The 25,899-nt window shown below is 54.8% G+C and overlaps 1 protein-coding gene across 1 annotated transcript in view; it reads left to right on the forward strand.

The window, feature by feature from the left end:
• Positions 1-25,899, forward strand: part of KCNC1 (potassium voltage-gated channel subfamily C member 1) — a 46,139-nt gene that overhangs the window by 15,196 nt on the left and 5,044 nt on the right. The window contains exon 2 of the mRNA XM_045557626.1: positions 19,680-20,613. Coding sequence (XP_045413582.1) covers positions 19,680-20,613 — 934 coding nt within the window. The remainder of the gene's footprint in view (positions 1-19,679; positions 20,614-25,899) is intronic.

The raw sequence follows: 25,899 nt of genomic DNA on the forward strand, positions 1-25,899 counted from the left end.
CTTTCCACGTCCCTAGCCCTTTCCAAAGCCCATTGTGCCACCCTTGGAAGTCCACCCACCCTGCTTTTCCAGACCACCCCCCTTGGCCTCCGGGCACACCAGCCATTCCCCAGGGTGCTCGGGCTCCCTGCCTCCCGGCCTCGGCTTTTCTGTTGCCTCTGCCGAGAATGCCCTCTCTTCCCCCTCTGCACGTCTGAAACAGACGCATCCCGCAAGGGCCCCCTCCTGGAAGAGCCTGCTCTGCCCTCTGTGCTTTCAGGAAACTTCTCCTGTCTGCCTTCAGGCCCTTGATCCACTGACCCACTGAGGTCATAGGTGTCTCGGACTCTGAGAGGACTCAACCCCTCAGAGGACAAGGATCAGCTTAGGCAATAGTTGTGCCTGTTACGTAACAGGGAATCAATCCGTCTTTGCTAAAGCAACGTGCCCCACAACAGCCCTGTGGGGTGGAAGAATTGGATATTATGTGCACTCTATTGATGAAGGAAAAATGCCCAGAGAGATTAATTTAGTTTTCCAAGACCATCCAGTTAGCAAGTGGTAGAAGAAGGATTAGACCCCAGCTCTTCTTTTGAAAATTAAGGTGGGTTAGAGCCATGCCAGGGCTCCCTCCTGCTCCAGTCTGCTGTGGCTCTGTGGGGAAGAATGAGCTGGTGGGATGGACAGATGAGTGATGGACAAGTGGCTGGAAGGATGGATAAAGAGACAGATGCATGGGCGTGGATGAATGGGTGGAAGGAAGGACGTATGGATGGATGGATGCACAGCTGGGTGGGTAACTCGGTGGACGGGTGAACAAATGGGCTAATGCGAGGATGGATGGATACATTTCCAATTGTTGCCTTCAAGGCAGGAGAAGAAGTCCCAACCCTCATTACATGGGAACATCCTGGAGGATGGCACTGGGAATCGTGGGCATCAGGGTAATAGGCAGGATGGAGTGACCCGGTACAGGTGTGCAGAAACTGGAATTTCCAGACGCAGGGGTGGGATGGTTTGGGGAGTGAGGGAGCTAGGGGCTGGCGGGGACTGGCCCACTCTCAAAGGTGGGAGGCCCCGAGGGGGGAGAACCAGGACCAGGCTGGGAAGATGTCGCAGGCAGTGCTGGGGGACAGGGGAGGCCTCAGGGCCCAGGGCTTCCCAGACTTGCCTCTCCCTGCAGCCACTGGAGGGCAGTCAGCGAGTGGGAGATTGGCCTCTGAACCCCTGGCCGTGGGCGTGCATCTGTGGTTTCTGTCTGTCCTGGAGTGGGGAGGCCACTCTTTCCCCTCGGGTCCCCAGCCTCGGTGAGTGAGAACCTCTGAGAGCTCAGGCAAGGTGTGTTCCGGGAGGCAGTGCCGCTCTGCTGGCTGGGGAGAGGACGCTGAGGAGTGGGCCTTCCCGAGGCCCAGGAAGACCCTGGCTCACGTATCCTGGGATCTATCATCTTCCCACTGCTTTTTGCCATCAACCCCCAGGCTCCAGCCATCAAATCCAAGGCTTTAGTTCTAATTGCTCAGCAGGCCAGTAAAGGGCCACAGGCATGGGTGGCCAGTGTTGAGCTTGGTGGAGCCTGGAAGCTTAGATGCTGCTAGCTTGGAGCAGATTCATCTCCATTTGCGCAAGGAACAGCACTGTGAGCGCCAGGCTCCCCCCCCCCCCAGAGCCCTGCTCTAGCATTCCCCAGCACCAAGCTGCACCCCCCACATGCACACACTGGCCCGGCGATCTCCCTGGGAAACCAGGTCCCAATGAGAGTGCCTGGTGTGCTGCTAACTGCTCATTACAGTCACGGCTGCAGCTAAGTATAGCTCCAGCACACACGAGACCAAGACAACAAGGGAAAGTCTTCCCATAAAAAAGCTCCACATGCAAACACACAGGCATCTGCACACACGCACTCCCCACACTCGTGCAAACCTATGGCCTTGGACACATGGACACACACGTACACCACCACAGAGCTTCATTTGTGCACTCATTTGTTCAATAAACATTTCTCAGGCGGCTAGGAGAGTGGTTAAGAGCATGTGTTCTGGAGTCAGACAAAACTGGGTTTCAAATTCCAGCTCTATCGCTTCTTGGCTGTATGACCATGGGGGGCTGTCTTAACCTCTCTGAGCCTCAGTTTCCTTGTAAAGTTGGGATGGTGACCACAGTGTGGAGCCCAGAGTTGGTGCAGGGGTGAGATGGAACATGTAAAAGTGCTTAGGATGGGTCTGGCTCAGAAGTAGGTGTGTTCATCATTGAGTGCCTACTGTGTGCACAGCTCTGTGCTCTTAGTCCTGGGGGTGGTTGTGGAAAGTGGTTACATACCTGTGCATAGTGGGCACTCAGTATGTATTTGACTGTTGAACAAATGAACCAGTGAATGAAAGCTGCAGCAGTGGGCGGCTGGGTGTCCTTGGAGCTTTCTTCTCTCAGGAACCCACCCTCCCTTGTGTTGCATGGAGGCCGTGTCTCCAGGGGGATCTAGAGGTCCTTGTGGGTAACGCAAAGATCCCAGACATAGAAGAGGAGCTCAACGGTGCCTGGGTCCCCCCTCATTTTGCAGATGGGGAAGAGGCAGCACCAAGATGGAGCAGGGAGCAGGCTTTGTCCCAGGCCACTAGCAATCAGTGGCTGGAGCCCAGGGCTGCCACCTTGAGTCAGTCTAGCCCAGTGGCCTAGCATAGTGGGTGGTGCCTGGTCCAGGCGCAGCCCCTGAGCCCCAGGCAGCTGTCCCGGCTCGGGCAGACACAGGTGTCGTGCAGCATCAGGCAGAGCCCTGGCTGGGATGTAGGGCAGCCTGGGGCGTCTGGGCTGGCACTAGGCAGGGTTCCCTCTGCCCGGAAAGGGGCTTGGGTCCAGCCTGGGTACGAAACAAGCTTCAGGATTTGGAAGTACTGTCACTTTTCCCAACCTTTGAATAAACCGGCCGCTAAACTGCCTGGGCCATCTCCTCCCATAGCACCTCCTCAAAAAGAAACTGACATTTCCTGGTGCTTTTTTAAGCCCAGGCTGGCTGGGCCAGGCCCCGGCTTGGGGTGGGGAGGGCGGGTGGCGCTGGGAGTCACACAGCCTGAGCCTCTCCTCACCTCGAGTGATCTCAAGATGCTGGGAATAGACATGGTCTCATCTCCTCACCATGTGTCCCAGATTCCAGATTCCCCACTCCAGTGCTGGCATCCAGGGTTTGAATTCCCAGTCCACTCCCAGTTCTGCCCTGGAGGCAGGACTCGAGCTGTTGGACTACACATGGAGCACCTTTGGCTGGCCAGCCTGCTGGGAGGGGAGGACATATCCGTCCCCTCTCTGGAAAGGAACCCTGCGACCTTGTGCCCACTCCCCGTGAATGACATGTGCCACTCATGGTCATGGTCTGTGGGGATTCAGGCCTTTGTCACTGATTGTGCCCAGTGTCAAGGAGATGAAAGTGATTGTGCCCCAGTGTAGACATGAGTCTTCTGTCAATGAGTGTACTCATCGTCAGCGTAGACATGGGTCTGTTCTCGATCGCTGTGCCCACTGCCAGTATAACAGACAATCTTTGCAGAGATCAAGCATGCCCATTCCAAGCAGAACAGAGCTGAATGATTAGTGATTGTGTCCATGGCCAGTGTAGTCACAGACTTGTGGTTGGAGATTATCCTTTTACCAGTGTAGGTGTAGATCTGCTGTCACTGTGGTCAGTGCTGGTGTAAGTGCAAGCCTGAAATCAATCACTGTACATTGCCAGTGTAGACACAGATGCAGTATCAATGTATCAGTGACTGTGCACATTGCCCATGTAGACAAGGCACAGTGAGCACCGAAGGGGTGGAGAGTGCTCACTTCTGAAGGAGGCTGTGGGGAGTAAACTGTTCTGCCCATTAGTGCAGGGACTGAGACAAGGGGACACAGGATGTGTGTCCATGACCTTCTTCCCACAGATGGGCAGCTGTGCTCATGCTTAGCTGTGCTCCCCAGTCCTGGGGCAGGGGCCTCCCTTCTTCTAGGAGTTGCAGTGTTTGGCTGGGTATTCGGGCAGGGCCAGCCCTGACCCCCAGATGCAGCCACTTCATGGACCTTACATTCCAGAGGGGAAAGAGACAAACAATAAACATGGAAACTAAGTAAATTAGACAGTATGAATTACCAGCACTCAGCCAACTAGAAACGTAAAACAGAGACCTGGTTTTAAATCCGGCCTGCCACTTCTGAGCAAGGGGGAAGGTAGAGTAAGTAGAGTAAGGAAAATCAGATAACTGGGGATGCTGGTGGAGACTTTAAACAGGGTGGTCCCAGTAGCCTCCTGAGGCAGTGAGGGGGATGGGAAGGCCTGGGAAGGGCATTCTAGGCAGGAGGAGCAGCCAGTGCAAAGGCCCTGGGGCTGGCATGTGTCTGGCATATTGGAGGAGGCTGGTATGAAGGTGACGGTGGTAGGAGAGGTTGGGGGTAACGGACAACCAGCTTAAGTGGGATCCACAGGCCATTGTGAGGACCTTAGCTTCTCCTCTGAGGGACATGGGGAGCCAGTGCAGGATTTTGAGCAGAGAAATGACACATTTGGATTTACATTTTAAAAGCATCATCTGGCTTCTGTGTTGAAAACAGTCCTAGAGCACCAAGAATGTTAGAAATTGGGAGACCAGTTAAGAGGCTATGACCACAGCCCAGGGGGGAAGACGATGGCTAGGACATGGGTGGGGACAGTGTGGGGGTGTAGGGGGAAGAGCTAAGATTCTGCATTTATCTTCGAGCAGAGCCACCAGGATTTCCTTACAGATTAAATGTGAGATGTGACAGAAAGAGAGGTGTCAAGGATGACTCCAAGGTTTTTGGCAAGAATGTGCTGGAAGGATGGAGATGCTCTCTCATGAGATGGAGAGGCTGTGGTGGGTGCAGGTGACATGCTGCATTTGAGAGAGCTATTAGAACCCCACCTGGAGAGGCCAGGGAGTTGGGTGCTGGAGCCCCAAGTTTGGGGGAAGGGCTGGGCTGGAGACACACCTTTGGGAGTGTGCGTTGACTGGCGTTGGAATGGTGATGGTATTTAAGTCATAAAACCAGAGGAATCGCTAAGGGAGTGACTGTAGATGGAGAAGGGGAACAAGGACTGTGCTCGGGGGTGCCCCGACAGCTGGAGACCAGGGAGAAGGGGATGGCAAAGGGCACCAAGAAGGAACAGCCAGTGAGGTAGGAAGGAAATCAAGAGAATCTGTGGGGTCCTGGGAAGTGTAACAAAAAGGAGGGCGTGGTCGGCTGTATTGGATGCTGCCGGTGAGTCAAAGAACATGAGGACCAAGAATTGTTCCTATCCTCTCTGCCTAGAATGCTCTTCCTTGCACCACGTATTTCCCCAGTGGATTGTTACCCATCCTTCCGACGTCTGCACAGTTGTCACTTCCTCCTGGCAGTTCTTGTTAAAAGCCTGTCAAATGCCCATGCATCCCCCTCGAGGCCCTTGTCACCTCACGTAGGAACATATGTGCTTGTATGGTTATCTGGTAAATGTAAGTCTCCCCCACCCCACCCCCAGGAACTGTGGCTGTTTTTGCTCACCCTGCACAAGCCTGGGATAAGGCATGAATATTTGTAGGATGGACGCACGTGGACAGTCAACTCTGGTCCCACCTGGGCTATGACCTCTGCCCTCCCTGAGCTGTGCCTCTTGGGGGCATCTTTTTATTCCTCTCTCTCCAAACACACTCATTACACACACACACACACACACACGCACATCCCTATTGGGAGTCGATGCAAACACACCAGTGTGCACTGGAGGGAAATTTCCTAGTAAATTCCTAGTGGACCCATTCCTAGCTCCTCCGTGAAGCTTGGAGCCTTAGTGTTCTCGTCTACCCCATGGAGGCAATCAAGACTGCTCTGCTGACGACCCAGCTGGAGAGTGTGTGTGTGTGTGTGTGTGTGTGTGCGTGGTGTTCATATGGGATTCAAAATGTGAGGATGTGTTGTAAACTGAAGAAGGCTGTGCCCATTGTCATCAAAACGATAAGACTAATGTCTTCCTCCTAGGACTACCTGGGATAGGTGTGAAGGAGAGTTATAAGTGGAAGTATAGCAGAGTGGTTTTGGAGGCAGAGAGACCTGGTTTCAAATCCTGCCTGCCGCTTCCAAGCTATGTGGGGTTTTTGGGCACATGTCCTAACCAGCCTGAAGCTCCATTTTTCTTATCTGCAAAATGAAGGTGATGATACCTTCCCCAGGGAGGTTTTTAAAGATAAATGGGATAATGTTTGTAAAGTGCCTGTGCTCTGATGAGCATGCTGCTATTACTGTATAGCACAAGACAGTGAGGCTCAACAAAGTTAAATATCCTGTGGCCAAGGTGGCTGTGAGGATTAACGGGTAAAACGTGTCATCGTTTAGCTGCATTGCAGTGAGTGCTTAACAAAAGTGGGCTCTGACACAGGCCAGGGGAGATGTCCCAAGAGAAGGAGCGTGCAGGAAGCCCGAGGGAAGCCTGGCCCGCGGGAGGGATGTCTCAGGGGCAGCCCCGGGAGGAAGAGGAGCAGGTGTGTGTGACCCCAGAGGGCAGACCTGAGACTGCAGGGAGAAAGGAGCAGAAGGTTGACCTAAACATGAAAGAAATGCATGTCTCTCAGAGCTGACAGAATGAGTGGCCTCATGAGCTTCCCATCACTGGTGGTGACCAACAGAGACGTCTATCTCAAGGTCACTGCCGAGGGGACCATTGAACTGCCCCCTCGGGAGGCCTATACAGGCATCCCTCGGAGATATTGAGGGTTCTGTTCTGACCACTGCAATAAAGCAGATATCTCAATAAAGCAAGTCACACAAATGTTTGGGTTTCTCCGTGCATATAAAAGTTATGTTTACACTCTACTGTACTTTGTTAATCGTGCAATAGCATTCTGACTAAAAATCAATGTACATGTCTCAATTCAAAAATAATTTTTTGCTAAAAAATGCTAACAATCATCTGAGCCTTCAGCAAGTCGTATCTTTTTGTTGGTGGAGGGTCTTGCCTTGATGTTGCAGGCTGCTGACTGATCAGGGCGGTGGTTGCTGAGGGTTGGGTGGAATGGCTGTAGCAATTTCTTAGAATAAGACAGCAATGAAGTTTGCCACTTCGGTTGACTCTTCCTTTCACAAAAGATTTCTCTGTACCACGCAATGCTGTTTGATAGCATTTTATCCACAAAACTTCTTTCAGAATTGGAGTCGATCCTCTCAAACCCGGATGCTGTTTTGTCAACTAAGTTTATGTCACATTCTAAATCCTTTGTTGTCATTTCAACAATGTTCAAAGCATCTTCGCCAGGAGTAGATTCCAGCTCAAGAAACTACTTTCTTTGCTCATCCATAAGAGGCAACTCCTCATCTGTTCAAGTCTGATCATGAGATTGCAGCGATTCAGTCACATCTTCAGCCTCCACTTCTAATTCTAGTTCTGTTGCTGTTTCCACCACATCTGCAGTGACTTCCTCCACTGAAGTCTTGAATCCCTTAAAGTCATCCCTGAGGGGTGGAGTCAACTTCTTCCAGACTCCTGCTAATGTTGATATTTTGACCTCTTCCCATGAATCATGAATGTCCTTCATGGCATCTAGAATGGTGAATCCTTTCTAGAAGGTTTTCAATTTACTTTTCCCAGATCCGTCAGATGAATCACTATCCATGGCAGCTATAGTCTTATACAGTATGTTTCTTAAATACTAAGACTTGAAAGTCGAAATTACTCCTTGACCCATGGGCTGCAGAATAGATGCTGTGTGAGCAGGCACAAAAAGAACGTTAATCTCCTTGTTCATCTCCATCAGAGCTCTCGGGTGACCAGGTGCATTATTAATGAGCAGTAATATTTTGAAAGGAATCTTTTCTTCTGAGTAGCAGGTCTCAACATGTAGCTTAAAATATTCAGTAAACTATCTTGTAAACATATGTGCTGTCATCCAGGCTTTGTTTTTTTATTTCTAGAGCACAGGCAGCATAGATTTAGATTTAGCCTAATTTTTAAGGGCCCTAGGATTTTCAGAATGGTAAATGAGCACTGGCTTCAACTTCAAGTCATCAGCTGCATTAGCCCCACACAAGAGTGTCAGCCTGTCCTTTGAAGCTTTGAAGCCAGGTATTGGCTTCTCCTCTCTAGCCATGAAAGTCCTAGATGGCATCTTTTCCAACAGAAGGCTGTTTGGCCTACACTGAAAATCACTTGCTTAGTGTAGCCACCTTCATCAGTGATCTCAGCTAGATCTTCTGGATAACTTGCTGCAGCTCCTCCATCAGCACTTCCTGCTTCACCGTGAACTTTTAGGTTATGGAGACAGCTTATTTACTTATTTATGTCGTGACCCAACCTCTGTTAGCTTTCAACTTTTCTTCCTCAGCTTCCTCACCCCTCTCAGCCTTCATAAAATTGAAGAAAGTTAGGGCCTTGCTCTGGATTAGGCTTCGGCTTAAGGGAACGTTGTGACTGGTTTGATTTTCTGTCATTCATATGTCCACTGGAGTAGCACTTTTAATTTCCTTCAAGAACTTTTCCTTTGCATTCACAACTTAGCTAACTGTTTAGCACAAGAGGCCTAGCTTTGGGCCTATCTCAGCTTTCAACATGCTTAATGACTAAGCTTAATCACTTCTACCTCTGGATTTAAAGTGAGAGATGTGCAACTCTTCCTTTCACTTTCACACTTACTGACAATTTTTGTGTCATTGATTGGCCTCATTTCAATACTGTTGTATCTCAGGGAATAGGGAGGCCCGAGGAGGGAGAGAGAGACTAGGGAACGGCTGGTAAGGGGGTCAGTGAGAACACATACAACATTTGTCAATTAAGTTTGCCACCTTATATCAGTGTGGTTCGTGGCGCCCCCAAACAATTGCAATAGTAACGTCAAAGATCACTGATTATAGATCACCATAATGGATATAATAGTAATAATGATAAAGTGTGAATATTGCTATAATAACCAAAACATGACACAGAGTCTCGAAGTGAGCACATGCTATTGGGAAAATGGTGCTGATAGACTCACTCAACAGAGTTGCCACAAATTTGTAAAAAACTTGAATTTGTAAAAAATGCCATATCTGCAAAGTGCAACTAAGTGAAGTGCAATAAAAAGAGGTGTGCCTGCATACCCTATATAGATAGGGTAGCTTCCTACTTACTTCCTGATCTGGGAGTCTCATTCATGTATTTCTTTTTCTTTCTTTCTTTCTTTTTTTTTTTTTTTCCTTTGAGACAGGGTCTTGCTTTGTTGCCCAGGCTGGAGCACAGTGACATCATCATAGCTCACTGCAGCCTCAAACTCATGGGCTCAAGTGATCCCCCCAACTCAGCCTCCAGAGTAGCTGGGACTACAGGCATGTGCCACCACACTGGGCTAATTTTGTTTTTATTATTTTTTATAAAGTTGGGGTCTCACTATGTTGCCCAGGCCAGTCTTGAACTCCTGGGCTCAAGGAATCCTCCTTCCTCAGCCTCCCGAAGTGCTGGGATTACAGATGTGAACCACTGCACGCAGCCTTATTCATGTATTCCTTATTCCAATCTGTGGCTTACTCAAAAGAAAGTTTGAGACACAAAGGGCAGACCTACAACAGAATCTTTGAAATTAAAGAAGGAAAAATAAGAATAGTATAATGAAGAAAAGAAATAGCTACACACCAAACCCAGGTAAAGGATTAGCTCAGAATTGAGCACTAAATTTAGCTGAGCTTCCTGGCAGTAAGAGCAAAAGAGGAAATGTGAAGGGTTGCAGAGTCATCATTTACTAATAGACAGGTATAGTAGGAGACACCTGCTTGTTCTAAGTCCTGAAATATACGAGGAATTTCCCAATTGAGATATTGGTATTTCTCCAAGATGCTAATGGGAGAGGTGAGAGGAGACCCCTGCCATTTCCCCTGCTTACTGTCTGCGGCCTCTCAGGCCCCAGAGACAGGCGGGATGTTGGCTCTGATCCGGCCTTTTGGGGCCCCACACTCAGCCTTCTTGGCCTGTGGGACTGTAGAAAGCAGTCGGGGACAGCACGGCCCACACCTCTCCAGCCCCTGTGCCCTCTGTACCCGGCTGGTGGCTGACAGGGCACGGGCGTGCCGACTTGAGCTGTGTGGCCTGGCTGCTTAGAGGGGCTTGCAGGAGGCAGTGAGGTGTGGTGCTGCAGAGCCAAGGCGCGCTGATCCACTGCTGGGGACCCTGAGAGCTCAGCGAGATTCTTTGCCTCTCTAAACTCCAGACTCCTCATCTGAAAAGGAGTGACAGCAATACAACTTACCCTGTCCCGCTGGCGTGAGGTGTAAATGACAACGTATGGGACACTCCAGAAGCAAGGCCTGCTGGAGACACCCAGTGCTATTGTCATCCTTCACCTTGTCGCCAAAGTTAGGCCGGGAAGTTGGCAGCTCTGGCTGTGTGACCTTGGGTGTCCTTGCCCTCCTGAGCCTCAGTTCCTCTCGGCCCCAGGGCAGGGGCTCGGGTGGGAAACCCCGTGAGCGGGCAACGTGGAATCACCCTCCCCTGAGGACTATGTCCCTCAAGCACTGGAGGCTGCAGGATGGGGTCTGGGACACAGCCTGGCCTTGTCCACAGGAAACAGGTTGTGTGGGCCATGCATTGGCTCTCATGAAGCTGTCATTTGCTCCTGGTCTCTCAGCAGGCAAGTGGTAGCAGGAGCAGAGACAACTAGGGGGAAAACCTAACATTGCACACATCTCTGCCTTTAGCTGTTGCTGTGCCCTCACTGCCCTCCCCATCCCCTCCCCCTGGTAATTTGGGAAAAACAAAAAACAAAATGCTGTGTCTGGATTTTTGCGGAGGGAAGCAAGCCTTGGCCCAAATCCTAGAATACCAGTGTACAAAGGAGCTGGCATCTTGGGGCTTCTCCCTGCCCCTGAATTCTGCCCTGGATCCAGGGAAGCCCTAGGCACCTGACCTGTCCCCCTCAATGTTGTCTTACTTCCTGGAGTATGTTCTAATTTGTCCCTATTTTAAGAATGATGGACTGAGTCTCCAAGAGGTGACTAGCCTGTAGTCATACAGCTGGTGACAGAGCTGGGATTTGAATTCAGGTCTCTGCAGCCAAGCCTAGAACTCTCTTCCTTCCACCAAGCTGTCTGCTTCCCAGTGCCTAACCTGGTTCATTATACATCAGAACTGCCTGGGACTGGGGTCTCGTCTGGCCTCAGGGACCCCAAATGTCAGGACGGGCTGGCACCATGGGAGCCACGTAGAGCACAAATGGAAGAATTTCTGTTCCTGCCCTTACCTACTGAACCCATCCCTGTCTTCAGGGACTCTGCGTTTGTGTCTCCACTCAGTCACTGTCTCCGCACCCTCCGCTCCCTCCCTCCCCATCACACTCTGCCCACTCCAGCCTCCTCGTTCCGCACCAGACTCCTGGGGGGTCTGGGTTTGGCCCCCAGCAAGTTTTCCTTGTGGCTAGAGTCTCCCTGTGACTCCTCCTGGGACCCCATTCCACTGGGTCTCTCTGCGGCTGCCCCCAGGGAACACCCTTCCCAGGACCTGGGTGACCCTGCCGGCAGGCTGGGTTCGTGTACTCCTTGGCCAGGCTGGTCAGGGCCAGGCTCAGCCTCACTCACACCACACGGGGTGCGCTTGGGATGCGGTGGCTCTCTCAATGACAGTGGTGGTTTTTGTGCCTCAGGCTCCCAGGTGCCTCATAGCTCAGCAGTTTCCATTCCATGACTGTAAAATTCTAGGCTTTTCTACACTGGAGACGCTCTGCTCCTAAGCGCTCGGTTGTGATGGGGGAGGACCAGGCCCAGCCAGGGTCAAGGGGTGGGATACTTGGTGTGGGGACTGAGTGATGTGTTCGAATACCGCCTTCTTACTCTCTGAGTGTGACTTCATTTCATCACCGCCACCACCAGGGGGGCGGGCAGTGAAGGCTCAGAAAGGGGCAGTGACTCGTCCATGGTCACCCCATTGAGCCAGGCCTGAAACTCAGGTGGGTGTGACTTCAAGGTCCTGCCATCTGTGCTCCAGCTGCTGCCTCCAGCTTGGGCAGCGTTGACCTGGGATCCTGAAGGCAGGCGGGACCGGGGATCAGAGGCCCTGGAGCGGGGCGTCCTGCTTAAGCAAAGGCTCCATGACGAGAATCCCACATGGGGGCCCAGTGCTGATGTTTCGGGAGAACGCGGCTCCCCTCTCTGGTCATCCTGAGGGCTCTGCAACCGTGGACAGGTCCCTTCCCTCCCATGCCTCCCCTTCTCCATTCCGACCCAAGGGGCAGCTTTTGCACCCAGATCCTCTAGTGGCCTCCTGTCTCGTCATGGTGGTCTGGGTTTCTAACGACCATGTTTCAACACACCCAAGGTACCGTCAACTTATGACACGTGGAGATATAGGCAGAAATACTATTTTAAGAATGTGTGCATTCATTTTATGATATGGTTTAATTTTAAAAATGTGAAAAAATGTGCATCTTGGAATGAAAGCACCGTGGGAACCTCTGCCACCTCAGGATTGGCCAGACCAGCTGTGGGGGTGGCCCTTTCTGGTATGACCTAGATGCAGGTCATGAGAATGAGTTCACCAAGAGGCAGTGTCTCTGGGTGTCTGAGCTCCCTGCGGCCTGGGCGCTGCCATTTCTGGCCCTGCTCCTCCCGCGCCCAGACTGGACCCGGGACTGAGAGTGTCGTTGCGGAGGGCCGAGGGGATCCCGAGCTGGGTTATCCCGGCCTCCCTGCGGCCTCCGCCTGGACCCGCTCAGACTCCCATCCTGTCTATCCTCTTTCTCCCAGTCGGGGACAGTCCCAGGGAAAGGGGCACACTCCTGAGCTAGTGTGTGAGTGACCGTCTCTGGCATGGAGAAGGGACAGGTCCCTGAGCTGGGTCTCGAGTCAGAGAACACATGGTCAGAGTGTCTAGCCAGACCCTGATTGCTCTAGAAGATGCACCCGACACACACGCCAAGCATGTCCCCCTACATGTGCACACACGCACCACACCCCATACATAGTCCCCCACACACACTCCATACACACACACACCCCATATATGTCCCCCCACCACACCCCATGCATGTCCACGCACACGCTTCTCCCACCCTCATGAATCACTTACACCCCGCATAGCGACCACTGGCACAGGCCTAGAGTCAGGTCACATTCACAGGTGACACACCTACTCCGCACTTACACGCTGCCTGTCCCCCAGCACTCTCCCCACACAGACTTCCCCAAACAGGCTCCCACATGGCCCTGTTCTTGGCGCACACGCACACACGCTCACTCACACCCACCACGGAGCACCTTGGGGAGCTCCTCCCGCCCACCGCTCCCCGAGCCAGGCGCAGCAGCTGGCACCCAGACTCAGTGCTCAGGGGACAGTGCTCGGGCTTGATGGCGGAGGCATTTATTGCTAGAACAAAGGAGGGACTGGACCCCAAAGACCCTCCCTTTCCCCTCCAACCTCCCCCGCAGCCCTCAGCCAGCGCAGCGCACCGTGGGTGTGCCCAGACCGAGGAAGTCCAGACGAGTCTAATTCAGTTTCCAAACCCAACTCAACTGACAATTTATTTAGGACAATTGGCCATCCCGCCTGCTCTGCATCACTGACTCCGCATGGATTAACTCAAATGCTGCACACCCCCGCTGGGCAGATTTAATTAGGCGGAAAAACTGACCTGAAGCCTCTGGGGGCCTGAGGCTTGGATATGGGCCAGGGCTCCCCTGCTTAGCTGCGGTGCGCCCCACTGCCTGCAGCCTTGCCCCGCCTCAGAATCCTCAGAAGGGACTGAGTCCAACCCTCACTGTACTGATGATGGAAGTGAGACCCAGAGAGGGGAAGTCACTTGCCAAGGTCACACAGTGAGTGAGCGGCCACACCAGTGTCGGTCCCTGCACCACATTACAACTCTCGCCTTGTTCCTGAAATGCCAGACTGCGAGAATACAGATCCCCACGGCGAACCCCTGAACGGCTCCGAAAGGCAAGCACAATTTTCTAAAGATGACTGTGGCATAAATAATTCATAAGTGAAAGTCATAGCACATATTGGTCATTTTAATAGATAGTAAATTGCCTTTCTGATTTATGGTTTCAGGGGTGGGGTTTTGATAAAAATAACTTGGTGATTTATAAAACATCTTCTTAAGTCAACAGATCGTTAGTAGGTTTGTCTGACTTTACAGCCAACAGCCTCACCACCCTGGTTACCATAGAAATGGGATGCCTTGCTCTGTTGCCATGGCTACCACTTTCTAGAACACAATTGGTGGGTCTCTCATGGTTTGTGATTTGGTTCTGGAAAAAAAAAAAAAAGGCCAGAAACTACCAGCTTGGATTTATGCCGCATTGTCAGCCAATCTCGCCTGCGCTGTCTTGAGACTCTACAGGGTGGCCACTGCGGGGGCCAGGCTGGGTGACAGTTGCCCCAGGGCTGCCTGGCGGGAGGCCTAGCAGACTCCCTTCGTGGCCCCAGTCAGACAGCAGCCCAGGAGGGACTGGCCTCATGGCTGGCCTGGATCCTGGGTGTGGTGGAGATTGGGGTGGGGTGGAGAAAGGAGATGAGGTCTGGCAGGTGACACGAAATCAGGAAGCCCGTGGATGATGGGCAGGGCCTGGGGATGGGAAGCCCTGGAGCTGGCACCGCCCACACAGGCAGAATGAGGGTATCAGGGAAGGCTGAGGAGACAGAGGAGAGGCAGGCTGGAGCTGCCTGTCCTGTGACAGAGGGACAGACACTGTCAGTTGCCACCCAGGGGGCGGGCAGGGGGCGGGCAGGGAGCTGTCTGTGCAAAGCAGAGGCCGATGGGCAGCAGTGCCTGGGGTCTCAGGTTGCTGCTGCAGCATCAGCCGAGTGTGCACGCACAGGTTTTGTGTGTGTGTGTGTGTGTGTGTGCATGCGTGCCTTGCGGTACAGCACTTGAGTGTTTCCTGTTGGTGTGCAGCGGTGTGTCTCAGTTAGCTCTACATGGGCTCCTTGTGTGTGGTCAGAACACTGTGCTGTAGTTTGTGTGCCCATGTACACAGCGCCTGTGCTTAGGTAATGGGTGAGGGGTATACTCTGGGTCGTTGTGTGTGTCTGTGTCTCGGGGTGACTGGGGACTGGGAAGCAGATAGCCGGCACCTCACGTGGGGTGCAGGCCCCTGCCTTTGCCTGCGACCCCTACAGCCCTGGGGGTGACAGCTCAGGGTTGCTGCAGAGGCTGCTCTGAGGTGGGCTGCCCCGAGGTTCCCTCCCTGCCAGGGGTCCGCTGACCCCCATTCCCTCACCTCTCCCTCTGGCTGAGCTCCCTGAATAAGTTGAGATCTTCTCTCCCAGTCAGCAAGGAGGCAGGCCAGGTAGGGGTACAGGCTAGACCACCCAACGCTGCTGTTGGCATTGATTCCCTGCACAAGGTGGGGCAGTGTCCCCACCCAAGGGGCTGCTCTTGCCCCAGGTACTAGCGGGTCCTGAGCAATGAGGATTCGGGCGTGGCTGTGCTCCAGCCTCAATCAAGGCCCCCTGCTCCTCCATCACTGGGGACATGCATAGCCTGCCCTTGGGGAGTCTGGGCTGTACATACCAAGCTCCTACATGGAACCATCCAGACATAATCAGGGGCCACCTATCCAGTGGGCGGGGCTGTGGTTTTAGCCCCAAGAGCTCTGGCAACTCTGGTCGTGGGGAAAACTTGGTTTTTGGAGCTCAACAAACTTGGGTCCAAGTCTCAGACTCTTCATTAGCTTTAACCTTGGCTTAGTCCCTGAACCTCTCTGTATAAGAGTTTCTTTCATGATGCAACGGGGATATGACCGCCTGTCTCATCAGGTTGGTGTGAGGATTAAAGCCACATAATAGGTCCTCAAGCTTTGGTAGCCTCTTCCTTTCCCCTTCCTGTGCTCAGCTAGCCCCGGCAGATGGGCAGGAGGAGCTGGGGGCTTGGCTGCTCTTGCTGTGGCTGTGCCCTGTGGCTGACCTCTTCCTGGTCTCCAGGCTTAGAATGTTGGGGTCTGAGCAAGTGGGAGGACCTTCCTCCATACCTGCCTAAGGGTCCACTTGGACCCGGATGTTGCTGGGAAGGAAGGTGCCCAGGGGGTGTGGGCAGGGCAGGAGGCCCATCCTCCACCTCTCCTGGGTCTCCCTGGGGGAGAAGTCCTCCTGTCTGGGCCTGGGCCTGGCTTCTGCTGCCTGCCCTCCAGCCCTCACTCCTTGGGCATTGGGGCCTGGAAAGGAGAAAATCTAGACAGTCTGTTCATTGATCAGATTTTTCTACCCCAATCTGTTAAGTCCTGACCTCTTTCTGGGCCTCAGTTTCCCCCTCAGGATCTATACTGTGAGAGAGACGTTTGAGATGAGAGCTCTGAGGGCCTGTGGGGGCACCTGGGAGTTGAAAGCTCCCGGGACATCAGTGCTCTGTCTGGGCTGTTCCCGTGAGCCTCCCAGAGCACTGAAGAACCAGAGTTGGAGATAGATTTGCTGCCTCCCTGGGGGAGTTTAGACTCCTTGGGAATTTCCTTCATTGCTCCCTCCTAAGGGCCACAGCTGTGAAGGGAAGCCTCACCCCAGGGGAAGGGCTACTTAGCAGGGCCCTGAAGGATGAGCGAGATTTTTCCAGACAGAGATCGGCATGGGCACTCTGGTGGATGGCACAGCAGGTGCAGACACAGAGCCGGGGAGACACTCTGAGGTCAGAAATGGCAGAGAGGTGCATGTGGCAAGGGTGTTGGGTGCATGCAGGGAGAGGACCCTGGGAAGTTCATTGAGCCAGGGCGTGGAGGGCCTCACATGCCAGGCTGAGGAATCTTGGCCTTTCTCTGTGGGGTGCATGGACAGAGCTGGGATTCCAATGGGTGGCTCCCTCTGGAAGCTGCCTAGAGGGTGGGCTGGTGGCCCAGGCTGAAGCTAAACTCTGCTTTGGTGGCAGTGACCCTATTGACAGAGTCACATATGAGCAGGGGGCACAGCAGAGGTGGGTGTGGGAGGGTTGGGAGGAAGGAGGATGTCTTGGTGGGTGGGTCAGGGAGGAGGGGATTGCTTCCTGCCTCCCACTACTGGGCAGGATTGGAGCCCAGGCTGGCAGTGGGCCCTGTTGGCACCCCTCGGACACCTTCAGTGTGCCTGTTCCTCCTGTCACACGAAGGCCAGGGCAGGGGTGTGGCAGGAGGGCCAGACCTGCTCTTAGGGAGTCTGGGCTGTGAATGCCAAGCGCCAAGATGGGGCCCTCCATAGAGAATCTGGGGCCAGACCAGGATGTGTTTTTTAGCGCCAAGAGCTTTGGTGACAGCCAATGGAAAGAGCTCGAACTTGCGTCCAAGGTAGTGGCCCCTTCCAGTTGCTTCCATTTTGCTTTTGTGGTCTGCCACTAAGGGCCACAGCTGTGACCCAGGTCTGACCTTTCTGGACCCTGGAAGAAAAGCTTTCTGGATTTGGAAGACCCGGCTTTAAGCCTCTACGCTGCCTCTCTCAAGTGTGCACAAATCACTCCCCTACTTCACGGGGCTGAGGGGCCCATCTTTTCAGTCCACTGCATTGCTCTGGTCTCCGGGGGTGCTCTTCAGCCTGAGCTGGCCAGGGAGCCCCCTGAGGCTGGACTGAGGCCCTCTTCAACTCTGTGCCCGGCACAACCTGGTGAGGCAGGGGTGCATGGATGGATGGGAGGGAGGGGAGGAAGGGAAGAGGGAGGGAAGGCAGGAAAAAAGAAAAGAGGAGGGAAGGGAAGAAGAAGGAATGTGTGATGGAAGGGAAGAAACATGACTGGACATGTAAGTAAGGGGGAGAAGACGGAAGGAAGGAAGAGTGAGTGGATGGATGGGTGTATGAATGGAAGTAAGAAAGGATGAATGGATGGGAGGGAGGGCGAGAGGAAAGAAGGAAGGATGACAATGGGTGAAGAAAGGAGGGTTAGGTGGCTGGGAGGAAGGCTGCACATGGATCACACCTGATAGTAGCCTAAGGGAAAGTTTTCTGAAAATTGCACAATGCTCTAAAACTAACAGGACTATTAATGTCCTGTATTTTGTAGCTTGGACAGATCTCTCCCTGTTTCTGGGCCTCAGGCTCCTCATCTGCACCATGTGGTATCTTGGAGCAGCTCATCTCTAAAGGCGGCTCTTACTCTGTCACTCTGAAATGCTGATCTGGTCCCTTCTCCTTCCCTTTCCCCTCCCCCAGCCCAGAATGCTATTTAGAAGGTCCACATAGTTCTTGGTGCCCAGATTCCTGCTGGTTCAGAGCCAGGCCCTGTGGCCATGATCAACCCAGACAAGACTGCTCTGGGACTTCCAGGGGACACCCCTGCACAGCAGGGGAGAGGCATCAAGAAAACTAAGGTGATTTCTAGGGGCAGCATGGCCTCCTGCTGCTGATACAAGGTGGGACTTAGGCATGCCTCAATTATCTATGAGGGCAGCCCTGGAGAACAAAGGTGTCACCCATTCCAGACCGTAGCCCAGAGCTGTCTTCAGGGAGATAGCGGTGCTTTGGCCATGGGCTGTCTTGGCCAGGCAGGGAGAAGGGGACCCAGAGAGGAGGGGAGCAGTGGGAACATGCAGGCAGGAGTGGCCGTCTGGGCCCTGGAAGACAGCTGTCTGGCCCAGGTTCCATCTGCCCAGGGCATGGCCAAGGGAGGCCACAGTTTGTTAGAGTCCTGGGGGACCTGGCTGGAGACCTTGTCCAGAATTCAGTCTGAGCAGGAGTGTTTGAAACTCAGCTGCTTGATTCTGTCTCGTCTGCTACCCCCATGTCTGCTGAGGGCTAGAAAAACCTAGGGGTCATGGGATGGGGCCTCCAAACCAAACCAAAGTTCTTGGGAACCTCTCTCCAGAGGGCCCAGGGCCAGAGCAGGTGGTTCTAGATAGGCTGGGCTATCCTGGCCATTTTCTTTTTGCCCAATTTGGGAAAGCCCCAGCCCCCAGCAGCTTCCTCCTCCCTCCCCCTCATACCCCTGCCCTGGGCTGGCAAACTGCCAGGGAGAAGCAGACCCCAAGGCTTATAGCACCTTTGGAGACCCCTCCTGATGCCCGAACCCTTAAACAGCAGCTCTGACAAATGATCATTTTAGCTTCTATCTCAATACCTCCGAGGATGAGGAACTCACCATGAAGTTGGTGGTGCGAGTTCTAGAAAGATAGAGGGAGGGGTAAAAAAAAAAAAGTCACCTAAGGCCCTGGGGCAGATGTGCATCTTCTGCAGTTCTAGGTAGGACAGAACCTGAACGAGACCTTGAGTGAGGTACAGACCCATGGAAATGGTGGCAAGTAGACTAGAATAGGAAGAAGGAAAGGTGGGAGGTCTGGCCTTTGAGGGACTTGATGCCACTCTAGCTGCACCCTCTCATTTCTTTGCAAATTTCAGCGGCAGCAAGCTGGGTCACCTTTATTAGTCAAGGTAGCTAAACGCTTTAACGAATCACCTCCACATCGCAGTGGCTTAACACAATGGAAGCTTATTTCCCACTCGGGTCACAGTTGGATGAGGGTACTTAGTGGATGGCCTTCTTTTCAGGGACCCGGGCTCCTTCCCTCCAGTGACCCTGCTGGCCCCAGGGCTTCTGAGTTTGGCTGGCACTGGGCGGGAGAAAGAGAGCATGGAAGAGTGAGTAGTGGGGTTCCAGGGCCAGGCCTGGCAGCAGCACACATCCCTCGCGCCCTGCGGAGGGAAATGTGGGACGGCAGCTTGGGTCTTGCCGCAGGGGGCTTGCGCAGGCGTCCTCCCTGGCCTGGCCCCCTGCCTGGACACGGCGCCCTAGGCTTCCCCACGCTGGGCGGGCCTCCCCCCTGACACCATGTCTTTCTCCCCACAGTATGTGGCCTTTGCTTCCCTCTTCTTTATCCTGGTCTCCATCACCACCTTCTGCCTGGAGACGCACGAGCGCTTCAACCCCATCGTGAACAAGACGGAGATCGAGAACGTCCGCAATGGCACGCAGGTGCGCTACTACAGGGAAGCGGAGACGGAGGCCTTCCTCACCTACATCGAGGGCGTCTGCGTGGTCTGGTTCACCTTCGAGTTCCTCATGCGCGTCGTCTTCTGCCCCAACAAGGTGGAGTTCATCAAGAACTCGCTCAACATCATTGACTTTGTGGCCATCCTGCCCTTCTACCTGGAGGTGGGCCTGAGCGGCCTGTCCTCCAAGGCGGCCAAGGACGTGCTGGGCTTCCTGCGCGTCGTCCGCTTCGTGCGCATCCTGCGCATCTTCAAGCTGACCCGCCACTTCGTGGGCCTGCGGGTCCTGGGCCACACGCTGCGCGCCAGCACCAACGAGTTCCTGCTCCTCATCATCTTCCTGGCCCTGGGCGTGCTCATCTTTGCCACCATGATCTACTATGCCGAGAGGATAGGGGCACAGCCCAATGACCCCAGCGCCAGTGAGCACACGCACTTTAAGAATATCCCCATCGGCTTCTGGTGGGCTGTGGTCACCATGACGACGCTGGGCTACGGAGACATGTACCCGCAGACGTGGTCCGGCATGCTGGTGGGGGCGCTGTGCGCGCTGGCCGGCGTGCTCACCATCGCCATGCCTGTGCCCGTCATCGTGAACAATTTCGGGATGTACTACTCCCTAGCCATGGCTAAGCAGAAACTACCAAAGAAAAAAAAGAAGCATATTCCGCGGCCACCGCAGCTGGGATCTCCCAATTATTGTAAATCTGTCGTAAACTCTCCGCACCACAGTACTCAGAGTGACACATGTCCGCTGGCCCAGGAAGAAATTTTAGAAATTAACAGAGCAGGTAGGAAACCTCTTAGAGGCATGTCGATCTGACCTTTCACCTCCTCTCCCTGTAGCGATGATTCCAGATCCAGTCAGACTGCTTCCTTAGTTCCGTGGGCGACCCGGGACCCCGCGCTCAGTCTCGAGGCGTGGAGCCTGGGGGCCCAGGGAGAGGCTGGGCAGCTAAATTCAGAAGGCAAGAGCCTGCTAGAGGAACCTCACTGTGGCCCTGGGGAACGAGGTTGACGCGGCTGGTCTCGTGATGTTCTGAAGAGCCGGCGTGGCCGCGAGGGTGCTGAGGACTATCTTAGCAGGAGCCCGGGGGGCTGCTGCCCAGGTGGGCAGGAGTCGAGCGTGAGTCCCTGACTCAGGCTTCTGACCCAGTGCTGGGGCAGGGCGGGGGCGGGTGTGATCGGAAATGCCAGACAACTTTCGATTTGGTCCTTCCCACCGCTCCCCTGGGGCTGTGAGGACGGCAGAAACGGTGCATAGGATCTGGGCAGGAGGGTCCCTTGCAAAGGCAGGAGCAAGGATTCTCGCCCCCAACAGAGCCTGTCTCCATAGCCGAGTAGAATTCCTGCTCTGATTCCGGCTGCCTAGCTCCAGACCCTCCCTTGGAGACGCCTGTAGCCCTCCGTGACAAGCTTACTTACCCCGCAGCATGCAGAACCAACTCATCTTCTACCACCACTCTAGAGTTTAGCGTTTATCTTTAGGAACCTGTTGGAGTGACTCTAGCTTTCACGTTGTCTGTTTGGGTTGATGGTCGAGTGGGAGTTTCCGGTGACCTTCTGATGGAAGTGGCTGGTGAGCAAAGGACTAGAGGGGGCCACCACCCTGGGCAGCTTAGATGAAAGCGCTACAGACCAGCAACAGCCTCCCACCGAGGGTTCTCCCCATTTCCGGCGGTAGGGACTGCAGCAGCAATACAGACATCCCAGCCAGTGTACAACCACTTTCCCGTGAATTCACTGGGGTCGGGGAGGGGGGAGGGGGGCCATGAAACAATACTAGTCACCGTGGGATATATTCTAATATTCCATGGCTAGTGGTTCGTTATGGGACTATCTCAGTTTTATGAGAACCTGCACATAGCACATAAAGTTGATCATGGGGCTCTGGTCCGAAGATATAAAAGCCCATAGTCTACCTCTACCCATGGAATACCATCGACTTATTCTGTGGACACAGGGATTTCAAAGGAACAGATGACCCAGAGAAGAGTGACAACACTGAGTAAGGAAGAGTACCCGGGTGAGCGAGAGGTTGGTATGAGAGCTTAGGTAGCATTTAGTCTACAAAGGACATCCCCGTGCCCAGGTCTGGCAGGGGCCTGCAGGTGAGCTCAGCCCTTGGTGAGGAAGTTTCCCCGGGTCTGGGTGGCCTCCCCCAGCAGATGATTGGTTTTTGTCCCTGCTGACACACTCTCTGACCCACCACTCTCTCCTGATCCCGTCTGGCTTCATCCCATAGTTATGCCGGCCACAGCAGTGCCCCCAAGACTGACTCCTCTGGCCGTGGTGGCTTTCCAGCCCCTTAGCCCTGCCCCACACCCTCCCCTTCCTGATATTCCTGTAGGCACCTGACAAGAACATGGCTAGTGTCCTGGGCTGGGCCAGGGGGTGGGCAGGGGTGTCAGAGGCTAAAACAGGGGTCCCTGCCTCTCTGCTTTGGATTAATTAGCTAGCCATTCGACCTCAGGAGCCACCGTCAGGGCAAGGGAAGTTCCTGGGGCTCTGGGGGAGGGTCTGGGCAGGCCTAGCCCCCAGCTTCACTGTGGGCCCAACAGGAAGAGTGGCATCACCTGAGCAGCATCACCATGGCACTGCCTGGCCCTTGCATTGTGTCCTTTCCAACACTGGATCTCTCAGGATTGGTGCCCCAAGCATGGGTCCCCCAGGCCAGCCTGTGAAGGATCCCCAGTGCGCTCCAGGCAAGCACAGATTCCTCTGTACTCCTAGACAATGACAGTATTATCCATATGCCAAGGATACACACGCGCGCGCACACACACAGGAGTGCAGACGTGTGTGTTCGGGCACGCACACCAGCTACTCCCAAGGACGCAGCCCTCTTCCCATGCTGCAGCAGACCTGGAACCCACGCATGCCTGGGGGAGTCCCTGAGCTCCACAGCCCCGCCCCAGCCCAGGCAGCCCTGCTCCTGGGAGCCACCTTGCCCTGGCCCCAGGTTTCAGACCCAGACAACCCTGGCTTGAACACTCTGTGGCTGATGAGGCATTTGAGGCCCTCCCAAGCTTGCCCTCTGGAGCCTGGATGCCCAGATCCTCCTGCCTTCTCCCCCCACAACCCCCCACCACACTCCCTCCCCACCCCCTTCCCAGGCACTCACTTCCCCTGGTGGCATCGGTGCTGCCCTGATGTCCAGCCCAGGACCCCTCAGTTCCTCGACCCGCTCTCAGCCCCATCCCTCACCAGAACACTGCTCTCTCCACAAGCTGGTGTGTGAGACCCAGACTAGGTCCCACCCCGAGGTGCATGGTCCTTAGGGACATCCTTCCCACCTCTGTGTCCCTGAGTCCTTCCCATTTGCCTTTTCTGCTTGCAGCTGTGCTCCGACATGTGCAGGAGTTGGGGTGAGTCTGAGAGGAGGGGAGGCCACAGGCAAGGAGAGCAAATGTGGGGACTCTCCAGGAATTATGGGAGGTGAGATGCAGCCCCCCAGGACCTCTCCAGCCTCATGCCATCCCCAAGGGCAGTCAAGCAGCCTTGCCAAAACCCGGGGTTCTCCAATTCCACTTTTCAAACTGGGTCGGGGCCCAGTGCGGCATGCTGGGCTCCGAGGCACCCCCAGGCTGGCCCCCGGTGTGCTAGCAGCACCTGCCCCTCTCCGCCGTGCTGTGGTCTCTCCTGAAGGCTCAGTCTGTGTGTCTGTCACAGGGATGATCCGGTCTCCTCTGTGTGTGGCTGGCATGGCCTCAGTGTTTGGGGGTCTTGTTCTGGGAGGGTTGTCAAGGGTCCAGCGCTCACCTGGTTGTGAGACCTCACAGGTGGTGACAGGAGGGCACCTGGTGGTGCCTGGGGCTGAGGGCCCAGGGGAAGCTGCACTTCTTCCCGAAAGGGGCTCCCTCCCCCTCTGCAGTCAGACATCCAGACCACCTGCTCCGGACAGCCCAGATGCTTCCTCTGTCCTGCCACGTCCATTCACGTGTGTCTTGTCCATCTCTGCGCCTGTGATGTGGGTCGGTCCTTTGTGGTGCCGTGTCCAGGGCTGCAGGGTCCCACCGTAGGTGAGCAGGGGGTGGGAAGGGGGGAGGGGTGGTGGCCAGGCTCCCTTCCTGCCCAGGGCACGTAGAGCAGCAGTGAGGTTCCAGAGAAGCCCCTGCCTGGGCCCCCGGGAGCTACCAAGGCAGCCTCTGGGCCATCTTTAGGGAGGGGGTTCTCCCCCGAGCAGCGGGGTCCTGAGTCCCCTGTCCACGGCCCTTCCACCTTCCCCTGCTGGGCTGCGGCAGCTGCCCAGTGAGTGGTGCTAGTCCGTGGGGCAGGGTCGGTGCCGGGCTGGGGGCAGAGCCGACCGGGCCGGGTGTGGGGCCGAGTTTCTGCACGAATCCAGCTGCAGGGTTGGCACTGGCAGAATACGGGGAAAGCAGTGGAGAAATGAGCTGACCCCGAGGGCCAGGCATGGGTGTTCTTTTCCGTGTTGTTCACATTCTCTCTCTTTCTCTCTCTCTCCACTAATCATGTTTCTCTCTCTCTCTCTCTCCTCGTTTTGTTGCATGAACTTGTGCCGGTTCTCGTGACTGTACTCTGCTCGTGTCTCTCACAGACTGTCCCCATTTAGCCTGGGACGTTTTCTCTGAGACCCCAGCTGGGCACATCCCTCGGGGCTAAACCCAAGGAAATGCCCAGCGACCCCCCCTTACCCTACCCGCGTGCACCCCCCTCCCCTGTGCCCGCTGCTGGTGTGAACAGTAAGTACTTGGGCGGTGCCTGGAGACCAGGGCAGAAAAGCCAGCCCTGTGGGCTGAGGGCCGGCCTCGGGTTCTCCTTGCTCCAAAGTTTAAAAAAAAATGACCCTCTCTTGGACGTTCATCTCAGCCCATTTCAAGCCTGGAAACCATCTCTGAGACGCTGCCCATGCTGCCATTTCATCATCACAGGCCTGTGGGGCTAGTGGGGGCTGGGGGCCCTGGGCCGGGGGAGGCAGGCTGCAGGACAGGGCGGGGGCAGGAGCCGGGGGAGACTTGAGGGCCTCACATCATTGGCTGTTTTCACGGGTTCCCCAGATTTAGACGGTTGGACCCTCCTTGGTTTCTCTCTCTTCTGGCCACCCTTCTGGAGCTGGGGAGGAGAATGCCCCCCGTTTCTGAGAGCACCCCACACTGCAGATAGACCAACAGCCCAGGGAGGCCAGGCTCATTCACAGAGCGAGACTTAAACACCCCCCACACTCAGAGTCCCCTCCTCAAAGGTCAGGCTGGAGAAAAGAAGCAGGCCCCAGGGGTGTCCTGGGGATGCCCCCAGGATGGGAAGGTGCCCGGCCCTCATCACTCCAGGCTTCCTGATGGCTGCTCCTTCTGCCCCACCCCTGTAGGGAAAACCAGCTCGAACTTGGGACCCTTTAAAGGTTGTGGGAGCTGAGAGCCCAGGGGGATGGGAGACTTGTGGGTTGGGGCTCAGCACTCAGAAAGGGTCTCAGGAGGCAGAGGGGGACACCCACCTCTCCCCCATCCCCTGGGTGAGAACTGCAAACTGTGGATGCCTCTGCTGACAGGATGGCCAACAAACAGCCAGTCCTCACCCCCCTTCCAGATGGAGACGCCGCCTGGGAGGATCCCTACTCTCCCCTTGAGAATTCATGCAGCGTAGTGTGGGCCCCACCTTCCGCATCCTCACCCCTTCCCCATCCTCGCCCCTTCCCCTCCACACTAGCTTCCTCCCCGCCCCCAGCACCCTCCTCCCTCTGCCCAGAGAGTCCCTTGGAAGGAAGATGGGGCCAACCGGAGTGGCAGGCAGGGCAGGTGCGACTGTGAGCACACGTGTGTGCCCGCAGACACACCCCCACGTGCTAGGCAGCCCCCAGACCCCAGAGAGGCCCCAGCCCCAGACACGTGGTGTCAGAGCGACCTTGGTAACTGGCCTTTCTGGTTCAGAGTAAATTGGGGAGTGAAGCCCCTGGGATTTGTCAAGAAACGCACTGTACGTGAAATGCTTTGCCATCTTGTACAAGAGACTTTTTTTTTAAGTTCCAAAATTATGATGGGATTTTTTTTGCATTTGCTTTACGAATAAACCTGATTGGTCCATTTCTCTTTTGACTGACTGCCTCTTTGTAGTGACATGAT

The sequence above is a fragment of the Lemur catta genome, chromosome 7, assembly GCF_020740605.2.
Source record: "Lemur catta isolate mLemCat1 chromosome 7, mLemCat1.pri, whole genome shotgun sequence".
Lineage (NCBI taxonomy): Eukaryota > Metazoa > Chordata > Mammalia > Primates > Lemuridae > Lemur > Lemur catta.